General features: G+C 34.5%; 2 protein-coding genes across 8 annotated transcripts in view; both read right to left on the bottom strand.

The window, feature by feature from the left end:
• LOC117996212 (nitric oxide synthase-like) overlaps positions 1–6,709 on the bottom strand; it is a 32,432-nt gene extending 25,723 nt beyond the window's left edge. The window contains exon 1 of the mRNA XM_034984243.2: positions 6,264–6,709. Coding sequence (XP_034840134.1) covers positions 6,264–6,515 — 252 coding nt within the window. The 5' untranslated portion in view covers positions 6,516–6,709. The remainder of the gene's footprint in view (positions 1–6,263) is intronic.
• A 7,852-nt stretch (positions 6,710–14,561) lies between these two features.
• Positions 14,562–16,358, bottom strand: part of LOC117996213 (nitric oxide synthase-like protein) — a 116,014-nt gene continuing 114,217 nt past the window's right edge. For all 7 annotated transcript variants that reach the window (XM_069509402.1, XM_069509398.1, XM_069509399.1 and 4 more), the window contains one exon: positions 14,562–16,191. In XM_069509402.1, the coding sequence (XP_069365503.1) occupies positions 16,081–16,191 (111 nt within the window). In that variant the 3' untranslated portion in view covers positions 14,562–16,080. The remainder of the gene's footprint in view (positions 16,192–16,358) is intronic.

Below are 16,358 nucleotides of genomic sequence, written 5' to 3' on the forward strand. Positions count from 1 at the left end.
ATCCTTGCTAAGAAAAAACTATTTTATTAAGCATATTTCAGTGGTATTTTTTTCGACAAACATTGTTTTAAGCCTATACTTAAAAATAGGATAACTGTGAGATAATTTGTGTTAAATCACCGTTACGTTATAAATTAGTCACGAGATTAAGCAACCGGTTTTAAATAACAATTGCACAGTGAGCCTAAACAATAGCACCCATGACAACAATACTTTAAACGTAGGTATTTAGTTTGAATAAACGAAATTACCTTAATTTGGATATTTTGTAAATAAAATCTAATTTGTTTTTCTTATGCCACAGGAAATACCTACCATTGGTTTTATTACGTCTTCTTGCAACTTATTTCATTTACATAAAAACCGGTAAGAATTTCAGGACCTCAAAAAAGAATTAACTCAAAATCAATTATAATAAAGAAAGCACTAAAAGCTCCATAATGACTTACCTACAAAACTTTCTCAAATCGGACGCTCAAGGCTGAGTACAGTGGGTAAGAATAGACAGGAAAAAACAATGCCAATAAAAACAATGTCAAAGAAGAAGAATGACAAAGCAATGGTCAACATTAGGACTGACCCATATTTGAATTTGTTTGAATTAAAAATATTATGATGATATTTACAGCTGTAGCCTGCATAGTCCGCGACAGGTTGGGTCGTGGACTATACAGGGGTACGAGGCGGGGTGGCGCCCCTCGATTGCCATCTAGACCTGTTGCGGACTATACCTACTCACGTCGTCACACTGAAGTTGCGAGAAAAGGCTAGTAGGTACAGTAGAAACTCGATTATCCGGCCCTCAGTTATACGGATTCGCGATTATCCGGACTACCAACCGAAAATTGTTCGGCCAAGTGCGAGTCAGACTCGCGCACCGAGGGTTCCATACTCGGGTATTTTTTCCGCCATTTTGTAGGATAAATCAAAAACTATTATGCATAAAAATAAATAAAAATCTGTTTTAGAATGTACAGGTAAAGCCCTTTCATATGTAATCCCACTTGGTATAGTTAAAATTGAAAATACTATTATTGTGAACTACAAAGCCCGCTTTTCTTCATACATTCGATTATCCGAATCCCTAACGACGACAATTGGCCCGGTTAATCAAGTTTCCACTGTATTTGAATTGCGATAATATTTTACAGTCGTTCAGGGTCAAAATAGCGCAAGGCTTCATAAAAATTAGATAAAATGGATATGACCCTAAAAGTAACTCAAAGGAACGTCCGTTCCATCTTTCATATTACCTATCTCTACGCGTTGAGGAAATTACTCTTATTATTCAATGAAATGGCTCATTTTACATTGTTACAAGTCCTACGACATGATATCATTCCGTTGATGATAATGCGCTTTTACCTAAATCCATAGCAACAAATTGTTCTATCAAACTTATTTGTATTGTTGCAAAATTCTCAGAAACTAGCAATTAGTTGAGAAGCTATAAATAAAAAACGTAGAGTCAATCAATTAGATAGGTGGTGTCAAATAATACTTAGGTACTTTTTAATTTGAAGCTAGCCAAAATGTAGTCAAACCAATAGATTCATGTTCTAAATGATGGTAAATACCTTATTACCTACAACATACATTGAAGTTTAAAAATTTTTTGCTGTATAAACCCACGATTTCGTTTGCGATCGCGATCCTTGCTTTCATAAATATAAATAGCAAGAAGAATAATTACTTATTGTAATAATTGTCTATAGGTAACTTAATTTTTTTAAGATATAGAATTTTTAGATATTTCAGGATTTTTGGGCTTGATAGAATATGAATTGAAAATGAAAGCCCGAGCTTCTGTAGATAAGAAGTAAAAAAAATAGAGACGTGTAAAAACAATGATGCATTTTGATTTTTTATGTCCGATTCCTAAACACATGCTAATGTTAATATCGTGTATGTAAGTATTAATAAACAAACAAACGTGTTTGATCTATTGATGGATGCCTGGACGTAAACATTGGTGAATAGCGAATATGCAATATTGAGATTTATGTACACTTGGCTTGTGTTTTACAACTCTGCCTTTATACGTTTATTGTTGGACTAATCAAACTCTCTGCATCGTATTTTCCGTTGCTGAGGGTCGTGACCCCTTTCCATTAATCATGTTGTAAGTGAGATTAAACGTAGACTCCAAAAAGTATAGTTAAGATTGACTTAGATGACAGTCGTGCTCCAAAGCCTAAAATCATTGCAATATGCTTGACACATGACATTCCAAATGCAGATCATACTGCTTCATTAATAAATAATATTAACTATGATGGAAGGTATCATAATCATAACCACCGAAATTAAGTTTAAGGAAATTTCTGCAGAGTTTAGAAATATGGGAAACATAAAGGTGCACTTATAATTTGGTGATTCCTTTAATTCATCTCAATCAAAATGCGCTAAGAGGACAATCTTCAAGCCGGTTGGACCGATAACCTTAAGCAGATGGATGAGGAAGACTGGAGACTTTGAAAGCAAAGTCTTGAATCCCGTGTCAATCACAATAAGTACCTACATCATGCGGGGAAACCAGTCTTTGTCCATCGCTCAATGGATCATAACTTTTTTTTAGATATGACTAAACGTTATTGAGAATCTATAAAAAGTTCATGTGTCCGGTTATTAATTACTACAAAAAATAGGTTACCCATTGTTACACTATGATTAAAGTGATAACTATTTGAGCGGGCGTTTTATTGTAGCATCAGCACATCAGCCATACCAGCGTAGAAATTTCAAATTTAGTTTATGAACGTTATGTTTTTGGCAAGTTTTACACAGGCTTGTTTACATAGTTAGATTAATTATTTACCAGATGATGCTGGCGACTTCGTACGGATTTCGGTTTTTAAAATTCCGTGGGACTCTCTAATTTTTCGTGACAAAAAGTAAAGTTTTCGTTCGTCTCCAGTCATCAAAATTCATCAATTATCATAGACAGATATATTTTTGCATCTTCTTTACATAGTATAAAATTAAGTCGCTTCCCGCTGTCTGTATGTATGTATAAACGCGTAGATCTTTTAAACTACGAATCGGATTTTAATGCGGTTTTCACCTATAGATAGAAGGATTCAAGAGAAAAGTTTATAGGTATAGATTACTTCTGAAAAAATTAGAGATCCCTAAGGAAATTGAGATAATATGAATTAGGTCGGAAAAAAATCCTCTCATTTGAGAGTTTCCGAGGCGTGCGCTGCCTAAATGGTCAAAGTTACACGAAAACAACGAATGGTGAAATTGTTTCTCTTAAAAAGGCTCACAATAATCGATTTTATGACTTTAAAATGTGATCTGAAACAAAGCCTTACTTTCGAAGGTGTTTTATTAGTGTTTATATCTGACACCACATTAGTATCTACATTGCACCCATGCGAAGCCGGGGTGGGTCGCTAGTTTATAATATTACTTATACTAGAGATTAAAGTAACTATAGGTTATGTTTTATGTTGCTATATGAAAAGAGTCAGATTTGATTAGGTTTGACTTTAATTGTTTATCCTTATCTAATCTTTCTTGTCTGATGATACAGGTATCATCAACATCATCATGATCAACCCATAGCCGGCTCACTACAAATCACGGGTCTCCTCTCAGTATGAGTGTGATTGAGGCCATAGTCCACCAAGTGCGGGTTTGCAGACGATACAAGTATAGAAAACGATAACTATTGGGTTTCCTCAAGGCCGTCAAAACAAAAAACGAATTAATATTTTTTTAACACAATATTAGGTTTTATTGGAATTATTTCTATACAAATCGTTACCAAGAACAATTTTCCTCCTCATCGGAAATTTCTCATTAACATACTAATTACAAATTAGTGGTGATTGTAATGGGAATTCACCTACTATTATAACATCACTTGGGTATTTATATGATGATCATTAAAAATCAATGTTTCCCATATTTATAATATTTTAACATGCTGTCTTTCTGAAGGTTACCTATAGCTTTAATAGTCTATGATACAAATATTTGTTTGTGTTTGTTTGTTTAGTTTTCTTGTGTTTGCTGTTCTAGTAAGGTAACACTTAACATCAACGATTGTAAGGCGCTATCCTAATTGGTGCGTAGGTACCTACATAAATAAAACCTGATAAATGATTAATTAATTAATAATTACTATTATTAATATTAATAGCTACATGAAGCTAGATCAGAGCATTGCAATGTGTTACATTATTATTTTCCTTTATATAATATATTATATATGTATTTTATTATTAGCTTAAATTGTCAGAGTTATTTTGATATTTGGTTTTAAAGTTTTTAAGTGTGTAGGTACTTAGTTCAATTTATACTTAAGACTCTCGAAAAATACTTACAACGAAGTATACATAAGTAGATAGGTATTAATTGATCAATTACGGATATTAAGATGACTTACGATTATTATCTGACTTTCCTTTTTATCTGACTGTTTTATCTGACTGCAATAAAACTAGTAAAAAGGGTAGATACATAATATACTATACGCAGAGGAGGGCGATGATCACTGCAACACAGTGTAAACTTCTGCAGGATCTTCGTTCCCAGCTGTTATTGTTTATGAAATTATTGTGTGAAAAAATAAAGATTTTTTTTTTTTAATTTATAGATATACAGAGTCTAATGTTTCAATTAATTGCTCTATCAAGCGCACTCACATACCTAATTGATATTACAACATTTTTTGCATTTAAATGTGCTCACAGAGGTCGCTATCTCTGTTAATGCTGTAATGTTTAATAGCATTAAGCTAATTGAAAGGCATGTTTGATGTCATTAGGCACAAGTCCCACCGCCGATGAGGAAGCGACTAGCTGTCGACTATTGTCTCGCTCAAGTAACGTACGATCAGTGTATGAGTATGTGTCAATAAAAGAGATTTTTTTTGTTTTAGTCGTAAAGTACTTTACTACCATTACAATCTAGCCTATGAGAGAGGCTAATAAGCAATATTATATTAACCTAAACTTATAAACGAACTTATACCTAAGAATCGGTCCATTGACTCATCTTAGTCTATAGTTAACATACTTTATTGGAAGACACTTTGTTCTTGTGTTCTTTATATTGCACTAGCACTATGTTTTCACTTTGTTCGTGTGTTCTTTGATTTGCACTACCACTACACTTTCACTATGACTACACTAGCTCGAAAGGCTTGGTCCTCTTAAGTCTACGTTTTAGGTCTGTTTTAATAGGTAGGTAGGTCAGAGATAAATATAATGTTGATAGTTGATCGCTGACTGTGCATACTGGCGGCGAGAACTCTCTCTTCACTAAGTAGATTATAGCAACGACAAGAGATGGCCAAAAAAAAACTCGCTCAGCGACGCTCTTTTAGCGCTCAAAACCAGTTTGAGCAGACTAAACCGCCTCACGAGCAATCGGCGCGAGTTATCGCTCGTCGCACCCCCACATTCGCCCATAGCCCAGCGACAGAAATATCCCAAATAGACACTCACTTCTCGTTGCTCACTGCTTTCTAGTTTTTAGCTCAACTCGTTTCTCGCTATCGTCCGTGGTGAGACGAATGCCTTAACTTTAAATCTTTCTCAGATTTCAGTGATCCAGTTATCGCTGTTAACTAAACTGTGTGGCTAACAGTTTAGCCTAGTCTTGTCTAGCACTGAGATTTAAAATAATAACGCTTATTAATATTTATAGGCTTTACTCTACGCTCCCTCAATTTGTATGAGTACGTAAACATGACGTTCTAATGGCATTAATTAAACTTGTATTTTATCATGACAACATAATAATTATTAATTGAGATTTCGCGGAACGTTAGATAAATCAGGAAGTTTACTTCTTATCATGGTATGTCAACAAGGATCTATTTAAGAAACCACGTGATTTCACACATGAATCGATTTCACACATAATAATATTAAGAACTTAGAGCTGGCAAATCCTAACAGCTTCCATTAACGTTCTTGTTTTGAAAAACCTTAAGCCAATTTTGATTTAAAAAAATAACAATAGGCTCTACTTGTTTACCGTTGATTATAATAATTATTATTTTAGACATGTGGATTCGATTAAAATATTGTGTCCTGTCAAATATGAATGTAAATATCAAGCAGAGACTCGATATATTATTTATTCGATTATAGCCCTTGACTGCGATCTCACCTGATGGTAAATGATGATGCAATCTAAGATGATAGCGGACTTGGAACTTAGAAGTGTGTGATAGTTTTTATTTCACCCATTCCCCTTATCGGTATCTACACGGCACCGTACCGGAACTAATATTAGGTACTTACAAAACTGCTGACTTCTTCAATTTGCGAATGGAGAACATCAAAGTTTTCTTCACTGACTAGATGATTTTTTAATCTTAAAGGCTGAGGAACTTTTATCTTCAGATTTGGCTTCACTTGCTTTTGATTTTCCAATGCAACTTTCCCACTGAAAGGGCACACCGCGTGTCCGTTTAGCGGATATCCCGAATTTTTCGCGACACCCAATTCCATTTTACCGAAATCCGTTTCCGTTTTGCCGACATCCGCTTCCATTTTACCGAATTCCGTGTCAAAAGTTTTCTGTTTTTTTTTAATATTTAGCGTGTGATTTTTTTTAACTTTTATTTAGCACACGCGTACACTGAGGTGCATGCAATTCGGAAAGTGTACTGAAGGGTACGCATGCACCAGCATAATATATATGTAATCGGCTGTAGATCCAAAAGCGGACTGACTCTGCGGTTGTCTCGGCAACCGGTCTAAGCAGCACTAAATAGCGTCAGAAGAAAATATCAACAATTATGCGTCACGTCATTACATTATAATACCCGTAGGTTGAGAGATGGCGAGTGTTTCTTTCAAGGAGATTATATCGATTTTTGAATCGTTTTGTCGATAGTTAACAATCCTTCCTGTATCCTTTATTCCATACTATACCTACTGATGATTACTGATACGTGATAGCACAAAAAAAACGCGAAAAATATATAAAAAAATACGATAATTTTGTAAAAGTTTACGATATAATGCAAATACAACATCTAACTGACGCTAGAGATCAACGAACGCTGCGTAAGTAGGCCACTCGGAGTCAACGCTGCGTCGTTGGCATTGACCCTAGTTTTGCTTTTTATTCATTGCTGGTTTGAAAAATTCTATATTCTTTATTATTGGTATATTTGTATAGGTATACTTAATATAAAAGAAAAACTGACTGACTGAATTCATGAACTTGAGAATTGGCATGTAGGCTTGCTCTATAACTCCTCCTGAACTAAAAATATTTTCAGATATTATTACACCCAAGCGAAGCCTTAGATAATCACTATTTTGTATTATAATATCTAATCATGTCCAGAGTCCAGACCAGTACAAATAACTTTCATAAATTGTCTCACCGTCTCTTGGACTATAGTGGAATCAATCAGATTTAAGTTATGTACGGACTTTCCAATGTCAATGTCTCTATCTATTCTTTTGTTTCTAAATCCGTTTTGGAAGAACTTCCAGTCTAATTGCCACTAAATATTTAGTCATCGGAAGGCGATCGAGAGAAAATTTTACTATGGGAAGTTTAAGTTATACGAGAATACGACAAGCATGGATTACGTAGGTATAAGTCCCGTAAATTGCTATTGCGCTGGAACCATGTCTCTTCAACATCAAAATGACGTCATTTTGCCGTCATTTGACGTATATTTAAGTAAAAATAAACGTCACGTCACTAAAATGGCGGCCACGCGCATTAGCTATTTGCGGGACTTTGACAACTATGATTTATACTTACTAAGATAGGCAATTTTTCAATGAAAAGATTATATAGGTACTTACTTATCGACCAAATATCCAGTTTTTGAAGCTGTTGTATATAAATATGAAAATATTTCAACTTAAAAATAATAAATGATCCTTATTATTAGATAATTTTGGATATAAATGCAAAATAATGGTCCAATTAAATGCCAATTACCTCATCATTCAATTGTTACAAATTTTAAATGTATAGGTATTTCCTGTTAGTTAAAATGATTACATGTTACGATTTAAATATTTGCAATTTGGTATATTATATGCATACTTTTTTTTTTTTTATTCAGGTACAAGTTAGCCCTTGACTGCAATCTCACCTGGTGGTAAGTGAAGATGCAGTCTAAGATGATAGCGGGCTAACCTGGAAGGGGTATGGCAGTTTTTTTATTAAACCCATACCCCTTTGGTTTCTACACGGCATCGTACCGGAACGCTAAATCGCTTGGCGGCACGGCTTTGCCGGTAGGGTGGTAACTAGCCACGGCCGAAGCCTCCCACCAGACCAGACCAGAAATTATAAAATTCCAAACCCCTGCCAGGAATCGAACCCGGGACCTCCCACTAATAAGACCACAGCGCTCACCACTGCGCCAGGGAGGTCGTCGTACTACATAAGATATATATTAATATCTTAGCTTAGAAAAGGCGAGGCGGTAACTTTGATTCGGCACAGAAGAAAGAAGAAAACCTAGAAAAGTGTGAAAAAAAAAGATTGAATGGGTTTTTGTTGCGATTTCCGATATCGTTTTCGATTAAGTAAATCACTATCGATCTTGATATACACTATCGATTCGTCGTTTCGATCGGTGTTAAACGACGGATCGTAAAGATCAATCGTACCGTATATGGTTTGAACCCTTAAGTCCCGCTGTGGATTTCTATTGGTTTATGATTAAAAAAAAATATCACTCGCTTTAACGGTGAAAGAAAACATCGTGAGGAAACCGGCATGACTGAAAGAACTTTCAGTTCTCCATAATGTTCGCAAAGGTGTGTGAAATCTGCCAATCCGCACTTGGCCACGCTGGCCAAACCATTTTCATACTGAGAGGAGACCAGTCCGTACATGGCCAGCGTGGTGGACTATAACCCTTCTTATACTGAGAGGAGACCCGTGCTCTGTAGGGAGCCGGCTATGGGTTGATCATGATGATGATGACGATGATGATGATGGGAAAGTATAGGTACAACTATAAAATGTACACCGATTACACCAAAGTCAGTGGTTTACTGTATTTTCCCATGTCTCAGGGCCGTCCCTTATTTTCAGTACTACATACGTGGTAATAAGCATACGCATATCATGGAGTCATGCCGATAATTAATTAGTGAAGTTCCATGTTTATTTCTTAGTCAGTCTGTCTGTGAGTATGAGTAAGTTTTCTTGTTACTTATTCGCACAAAATTTATTACGTAGTACGTACCTATAGCTGAACTGCAGTACTACTCCGAATTATTATTAGTTAGTTCCAGTAGTTAACCCTTGACTGCGATCACACCCAACTACTTTTTTAGAACTAATCAATGATATCACAGAGCCTCAAATAACTCAATGGTTAAGGAGCGGGCTGAATTCCGAAAGGTCAGCGGTTCAAACCATACCCGTTGCACTATTATCGTACCTACTCCTACTAGCACATCACGCTTAGTTGGAGAGGAAAAGGGAATATTAGTCATGATTTGCATGTCTAACATCATTATGAACTTTTTTAAACTTTTTTAAACCTACCAAAATAATATCCTAACGATATAATAAGCCTCAAAATGACAGTTTTACAAAACTATCACGATTATTGTGGTAGAGTTCCGTACGAATACCTTATTAGTTATTGCGGAAATTGTTTTCCAAACAGAATTTAAAAACCGGCCAAGTGCGAGTCAGGCTCGCTCTACGAGGGTTCCGTACAAAAGTCCTATTTTTTCGACATTTTGCACGATAATTCAAAACTACGAGGCTTAAAAATAAATAAAAATCTGTTTTAGAATCCACAGATAAAGCCCTTTCATATGATACCCCACTTGATATAGTTATCTTACTTCAAATATTGAAAATACTAATTTTAGTTTATGACCACAACTTAATTTTTTTGTGTGATTTAACCACAAATTCACGGTTTTCAGATTTTTCCCCTAATGTCTGCTATAAGACCTACCTACCTGCCAAATTTCATGATTCTAGGTCAACGGGAAGTACCTACCCTGTAGGTTTCTTGACAGACAGACGGACAGACAGACAGACAGACAAACAGACAGACAGACAACAAAGTCAAGATCCTATAAGGGTTCCGTTTTTCCTTTTGAGATACGGAACCCTAAAAATTACTTGTGAAAAACATGTGGGAATATGTGAGCGTAAGTGTACCTCTTGTTAAGCCTCCACTAACCCTAAATAATTAAAAACCTATAGGTGTTTAGTTTGCGTTTGCCCTTAGAAAAACTGCACCAATTCACACATGCAAATGGGAGCATGTGATTACTTTAATAAGCATTTATATTGTCGTTTTATCAATAAGGCTATCTCGCTTCGCACGGGTTACCTTGTTTATTATTGTTTATTATTATGAAAATCCCATGATTGCCCGTTGCATTCACGCTATTTAATTTTGTTTATTAAAATAATATTATTTAGTTATTACATTTTTGTTATCAATATGGTACCTAGTACCTTACTGCATTGTAATCAACAGATTAAAGCTGTAATTCTATTATTTATTTTGAGCCTAGGTAGGTACTAGTTAGCTATTTACTAACTAGCAGGGAGCCGCTGGATTCAGGTAGCGCAAGACCGTAGCCTATGGATGTCCCAACAACAAACTATGTCCAGCAGTGGACCTCTATCGGTTGATGATGAGGATGAGGACTGACTAGCTGTTGACTGTGTTATCGCCTAGTTAAATATAGGTAATAGATACAACATAATTTGGATGGGAGTTCTTACTTTTTAACTCAAAAGGAAAAACCGGCCAAGTGCGAGTCAGACTCGCGCACTGAGGATTCCGTACTACAATCGTATTTTATCGACATTTTGCACGATAAATCAAAAACTATTTATGCCTTAAAATAAAAAAAAATCTGTTTTAGAATGTACAAGTAAAGCCCTTTCATATGATACCCCACTTGGTGTAGTAATCTTATTTAGAAAGTTGAAAACAGCAATATTTGTTCATGAACACATTTTAATTTTTTTCTTGTGATGTAACGACAAATCTAAAAACGACGGTTTTAGATTTTTCCCCTCATGTCATGCTATAAGACCTACAGCTACCTGCAAAATTTCATTATTCTAGTCAACCCTGTAGGTTTCTTGACACGACAGACAGACCATGAAGTGATCCTTTAACGGTTCCATTTTTCCTTTTGAGGTACGGAACCCTAAAAATGAGTTTATTGAGATTGTTTCGGGTTTGGCAAAATCGTATACCCAGACCGCAAAAAAAAAAATTGGAGAACCAGAGTGAATTAACATCTACTCAATACCAACAGACGGAACAACTACCAACTAACTATGGATTAACAGAGCCAAAAAAAATACGCGTCGTATTGCCTCCTCCCTTTTTGAGTTCGGTTAAAGTAAAAGACCAGTGGCATAATGTAATGGTAAACGTATACAGGTAATTCCCAGAGTTTGTATTTGAGTAGTCACATTTTCTCTTAAAACTGGAAATGTGGTGGATGACGGAACGTCTACGTGAGGTATATCACACATCTCTTGATTATGGGTTTACCTGTATCATCGGAGCAACTATGAAAGGAAAATTTAAAAAAAGTTTTAATTCTATACCTATTGCTTCAATAGCTTATGCCCGCGACTTCATCCGCGTGGACTACACAAACTTCAAACCACTATTATACCCCCGTGTGGTTTGTTTTTTCAAAAATCCTTGTTTAGCGGATGTCCACGTCATAATAGTTATCTGCATGATAAGCCCGATCCGTCCAGCAGTTTGGCTGTGCGTAGAGTAGATACGTCTACGTGAGCTCTATCAGTATCACACATTTCTTGATTTTGGGTTTACCTGGATCATTGCATTGGAGCAACTATGAACTCTAGGAAAATTTTAAAAAAGTAAGTTCCAAAACATTTAGCTTATGCTCGCGATTTCATCCGCGTGGACTACACAAATTTCAAACAACTATTTTACCCAATTAGAGGTTTTATTTTTTAAAATCCTTTCTTAGCGGATGTCCGCGTCATAATAGCTATCTTCATGCCCTTGCTCAGCCCGATCCGTCCAGCAGTTTGAGCTGAGATCAGTCACACTGTACTCACTTGTTCACGATATCCACTCTAAAACTTACAGTAGCCTGCAAGAAATATTGTACATCGACCTTTAGAATGAGATTTTGGTGTTGTCTCTGTCACTCATACCTATGTGACGTTTTGTCGGCCTCCTAAGGGTCGATGTACTGAATTTTCTGCCGCGTACTTTTAACGCGTAACCCTAGTTACTTAGATAGTCAATATACAATAAAGTTTTATTAAACACTAGGTAATATAACTTTCAGAAACAGTGCACCATAAAGATTTGGTAAGGTTTCTGTTTTCAATAGTTTCTTACAAGTTAGCTGCAGTTTACCTCTTTATAATATTAGTATAGATATATTATTTTACATTATAAAAGGGTATTTTAGTAAAGCTTTTAAACTAGCCACAAATAATATCTATATAGGTACCTATCAGAAATCAAAAAATGCAAAATGCAAGGCAATGTTAGATTCGTTGGAATACTGTCGTAGACCTAAAGTAAAAATTTTACTCTATAAGCCTAAATATATGTTTGGCTTTTCCTAAAAAAGAAAACCACGTTACCACGAAATAAGTTAATTGCTATTAAAAACTCAATTACTAATTAGGTAGATACCAACCTACTTTCAGAGCTAAAAAAAAGTATGCGAAATGTGCGGAAATATTTCTTTAAACAAAACTATTTTCGAACAGAAACGCAAGCAAAGATTTAGTATCTATTAAAAATTCACTACAATCCGAAAAAAAAACTACAAACAACACGCAGATGGAGTCGTTTGATCGGTTTTGTTAACAAAAGTTCATTTGACCAATTACTGCCATTCAGCATCACCGTGAAGCGGTCTTTGTCTTATGTCATTGTGGTAGGCCAGCGCCACAAGACCTACCTACCTGAACAAATTTGTATGCGACTTTTTCGTCAAACTTTCCGTGTGAAAAATTCTACGTTAATAATTTATTTATAGATAACTGAACGTGAAAAACCGACTAGTGTACGTCGGTAAGGGATCTCGAAAACTATTTATCGGAGTAGTCCGTTTAAATCATTCTAAAAAAAAGTACATAGGTACCTTTAGTGTCATAGTACCAAATTATAGTCCGTGACAGGTTGACGTCGCGCTCGCCCGCACCGGGTTAGCGCGGGTGTGCGGGGCGTTCCCTCCCTGATTGCCGTTTCAACCTCTCGCGTACTATAATAATAATAATAATATAAACCTACTTTTCCGCTATTATGTACTTAGGTACCCATAATATTCGTCTAGTAAGGTACTTATAGGTATGTAATGAATAGTTGTGTAATCTATAGTTATATTTACCTACGTCGCCTTTTAATTAATGAAGGCATACTTTATATCCTTGAATATCGTCGCTAATTGCATTGATAGGAAGACAATTTTCCGCTTAGATATTAACATTGTTAACTCGGTATAAATGAATATTATGCATGTAGGTACCTAAGTAAGGTTGTCCTAAATTAGGGTACTTGTCCACTAAATGGACTGTAGGTAGGTCTTAACACATTAATTATTGGTGATTCATTTTTATATTATAGAAGATTTAGCCTTTGTCACTTAGGAGTAATGCAACTTTCTACTCGTGAAACAATTTTAAAAATCGGTTTAGTAGTTCCAGAGATTACTTCCAACAAACAAACTTACAAACTTTCATCATCATCATCATCAACCGATAGACGGCCACTGCTAGACATAGGTCTCTTGTAGGGACTTCTACACTAGGGATTTCGGCTTCGTAGAAGTTTTGTCGGTCTCAACGACAGAGACAGCTGTCTACCTTTACGAAACTGCTATCTCTTTCGAAAGGTCGATGTACAATATTTCCTGCCGGGTACTGTAAGTATAATAACAAAAACAATATCTTAAGTAGGAATCATCTTTTTATTTTAAACCACAAACCTAAAGAATATTGAATGAAAACCCAACAAATATTAGTTTAGGTAATATTACTTTAACCTGCGTCATTACTTGATTCAGGAATGTTAGAAAGAGGAAGAGGAAAGCCCCACTAAAGGTCATTGAAATAGTATGACAGTACACGACACTAAAATAATTAGAATATGTACTAACCTTTCACTGGTTCGGCTAAACTCGTGCCTACAATAGATTATTCTAATTGTAAACGTAATGAATAATTATTATGATCATCATTATTTATTATGTTTCATGAGCACCCATACGAGCATCCTGTTTGCAGGATCCACCAAAAAACTGACTTGGTCGAATTCTGCTATTCTTTTTGTAAGCACGCTGTGTCCCAACTCCCGTTCTCCTACAAAAAGCAGGATCCAGTTGTACACATAATATCTAAATATATAAAAGTAAAATATTAAGCTGACATACATAAATGTAAAAGCCTGTTAATAAAAGATAAAAAAAAAAGAAGTAAAATATTACTGATTGACTGACTGTGATCTATCAACGCACAGCTCAAACTACTGGACGGATCAAGCTGAAATATGGCATGCAGGTAGCTATTATGTGTCTCTGTATCTAAATGTATTTAACTGTAAAATAAAACAAAAATAGTCAATTCCGAATATCAAGGAACTTTATTTGATAAATAACAGACAATATTAATTAAATCCAATATTCTCAAATAGCAATATTCATCTATACCTTTTGCGCAGTCAAATATTTTATATTATAGTTGAAATAGTGCGAACAATATTTTGATATGAATCTGATAATAACATTTATTTTAGTCCCATATGTGCAATAAGAAGATTTTACTTCAATTGTAAATATTTGGTAAAGGCAATAATAATAATTTATTTTTACGTTGATATAGAAATATTAATCATTAGAAATATTATAATCGAAAATATGAATTACATTTCTTAGGACTAGCGTAAAAGATCACAAAATTCAACATTCACAACTAACAGCGTAGAAGATAGAACAATAGGAATTATACAGTTTGGGTTAATATCATATAGATTTAAACATTATAATAATATTTTCTATGCTAAATTAATTTTAGTTAAATAATTCTTCAAAATATCTTAAAAATATTTTTACGTAGATAGTTGTTTAAAAAATAAATTCTTTCAGAATATTATTGTGATATTAAAGTAAATTATGTAAAGATATTAATAACTTATTACTAACACAATTTTTTTTAATTATTATTATTTACAAAGGCCAAAATAACCTAGCTACAAAATATTTGTACAAATTTTGGCAATCACAAACATTAAAACAAAAATAAACTCTCGTTGTTTTAGTTTACTACAATAAAATGAAAATATTGTTACAAAAATAATTATAATCACTGAAATATTAAGTACATCATTGAAACGTTGATAGCTAAATGCATTATAATTTACATGATTATAATGATAAAAAATAGAAAAACTTTCAAAAGCTTGATTATGAATTTTATTTATCTAATTTATGAAAATTACAACCTACAAAGCATGAAGTTAATTCATAATGTCGAAGTAAGTTTGTATTTGCTTAGCCTTATCAATAGTAACATTCAGGCTTCTAAGGATTACAAAAAAATTATTGTGCGTAAAAATCTTAACCCTGCTTTTAATTTTAACACAAATAATTAGGAAATAGGAAATCCATGCAAATATTTTGTGTGATTAAGTCACAGTATTGAGGTTGGTATTTTTCAAACTTATGTACAAAATTCCTTAATCATGCACAGCCTATGCTTAGAAATCATTCAGTCATACTCGACATGCTCTAATTGACACAATAATATAACGTTGAACTAATAACAATTGAAACAAAATAATACATTTGATAGAAAATGATGATGTCTTGTTAATTTGGTTAAATTGTAGTAAAATTATGCAAAAACTGCCTAAGCTTGGATCAACGAAAATTAATAACATTGATTGAACAACCATCAAATTCAAGTTCTTAATAAAATTAAGAACTTGAATTTGATGGTTTTAAAATTGTGTACATTAAGCCTACGATAGTCGATGACAATAAATTCAAATATTTTAATTAAGTATATTAAGTTTTTGGTAAAATGCTAAGCTTGGTTTACAAGATGGGTCTGATTCGCGAAAAACCTAGAAGACCGGCGTCATGGCTGCGCGGCAACTCGGTTTCTACGAGCCGACTCGCGTGATGCACTGTGGACCTCTGCTGTACGTAGCGTGATACCAAAGATATCTTCGTGATAGCGGTTCTCCTCCTACAAATAAATGTTCGGCTACAGAATATTATTTCTGAGCAAGCATAAGGGTAGGAACAGACTAAGGTCAGTATATAAAGATACAGAAACAATGTGGCACACAGCGATAAAAAAATCCTGGAAAGGGAAGCTGATGAAAATCGTGTTATATGGACCTACTACGGTTG

This window comes from Maniola hyperantus, chromosome 3 (genome assembly GCF_902806685.2).
Source record: "Maniola hyperantus chromosome 3, iAphHyp1.2, whole genome shotgun sequence".
Lineage (NCBI taxonomy): Eukaryota > Metazoa > Arthropoda > Insecta > Lepidoptera > Nymphalidae > Maniola > Maniola hyperantus.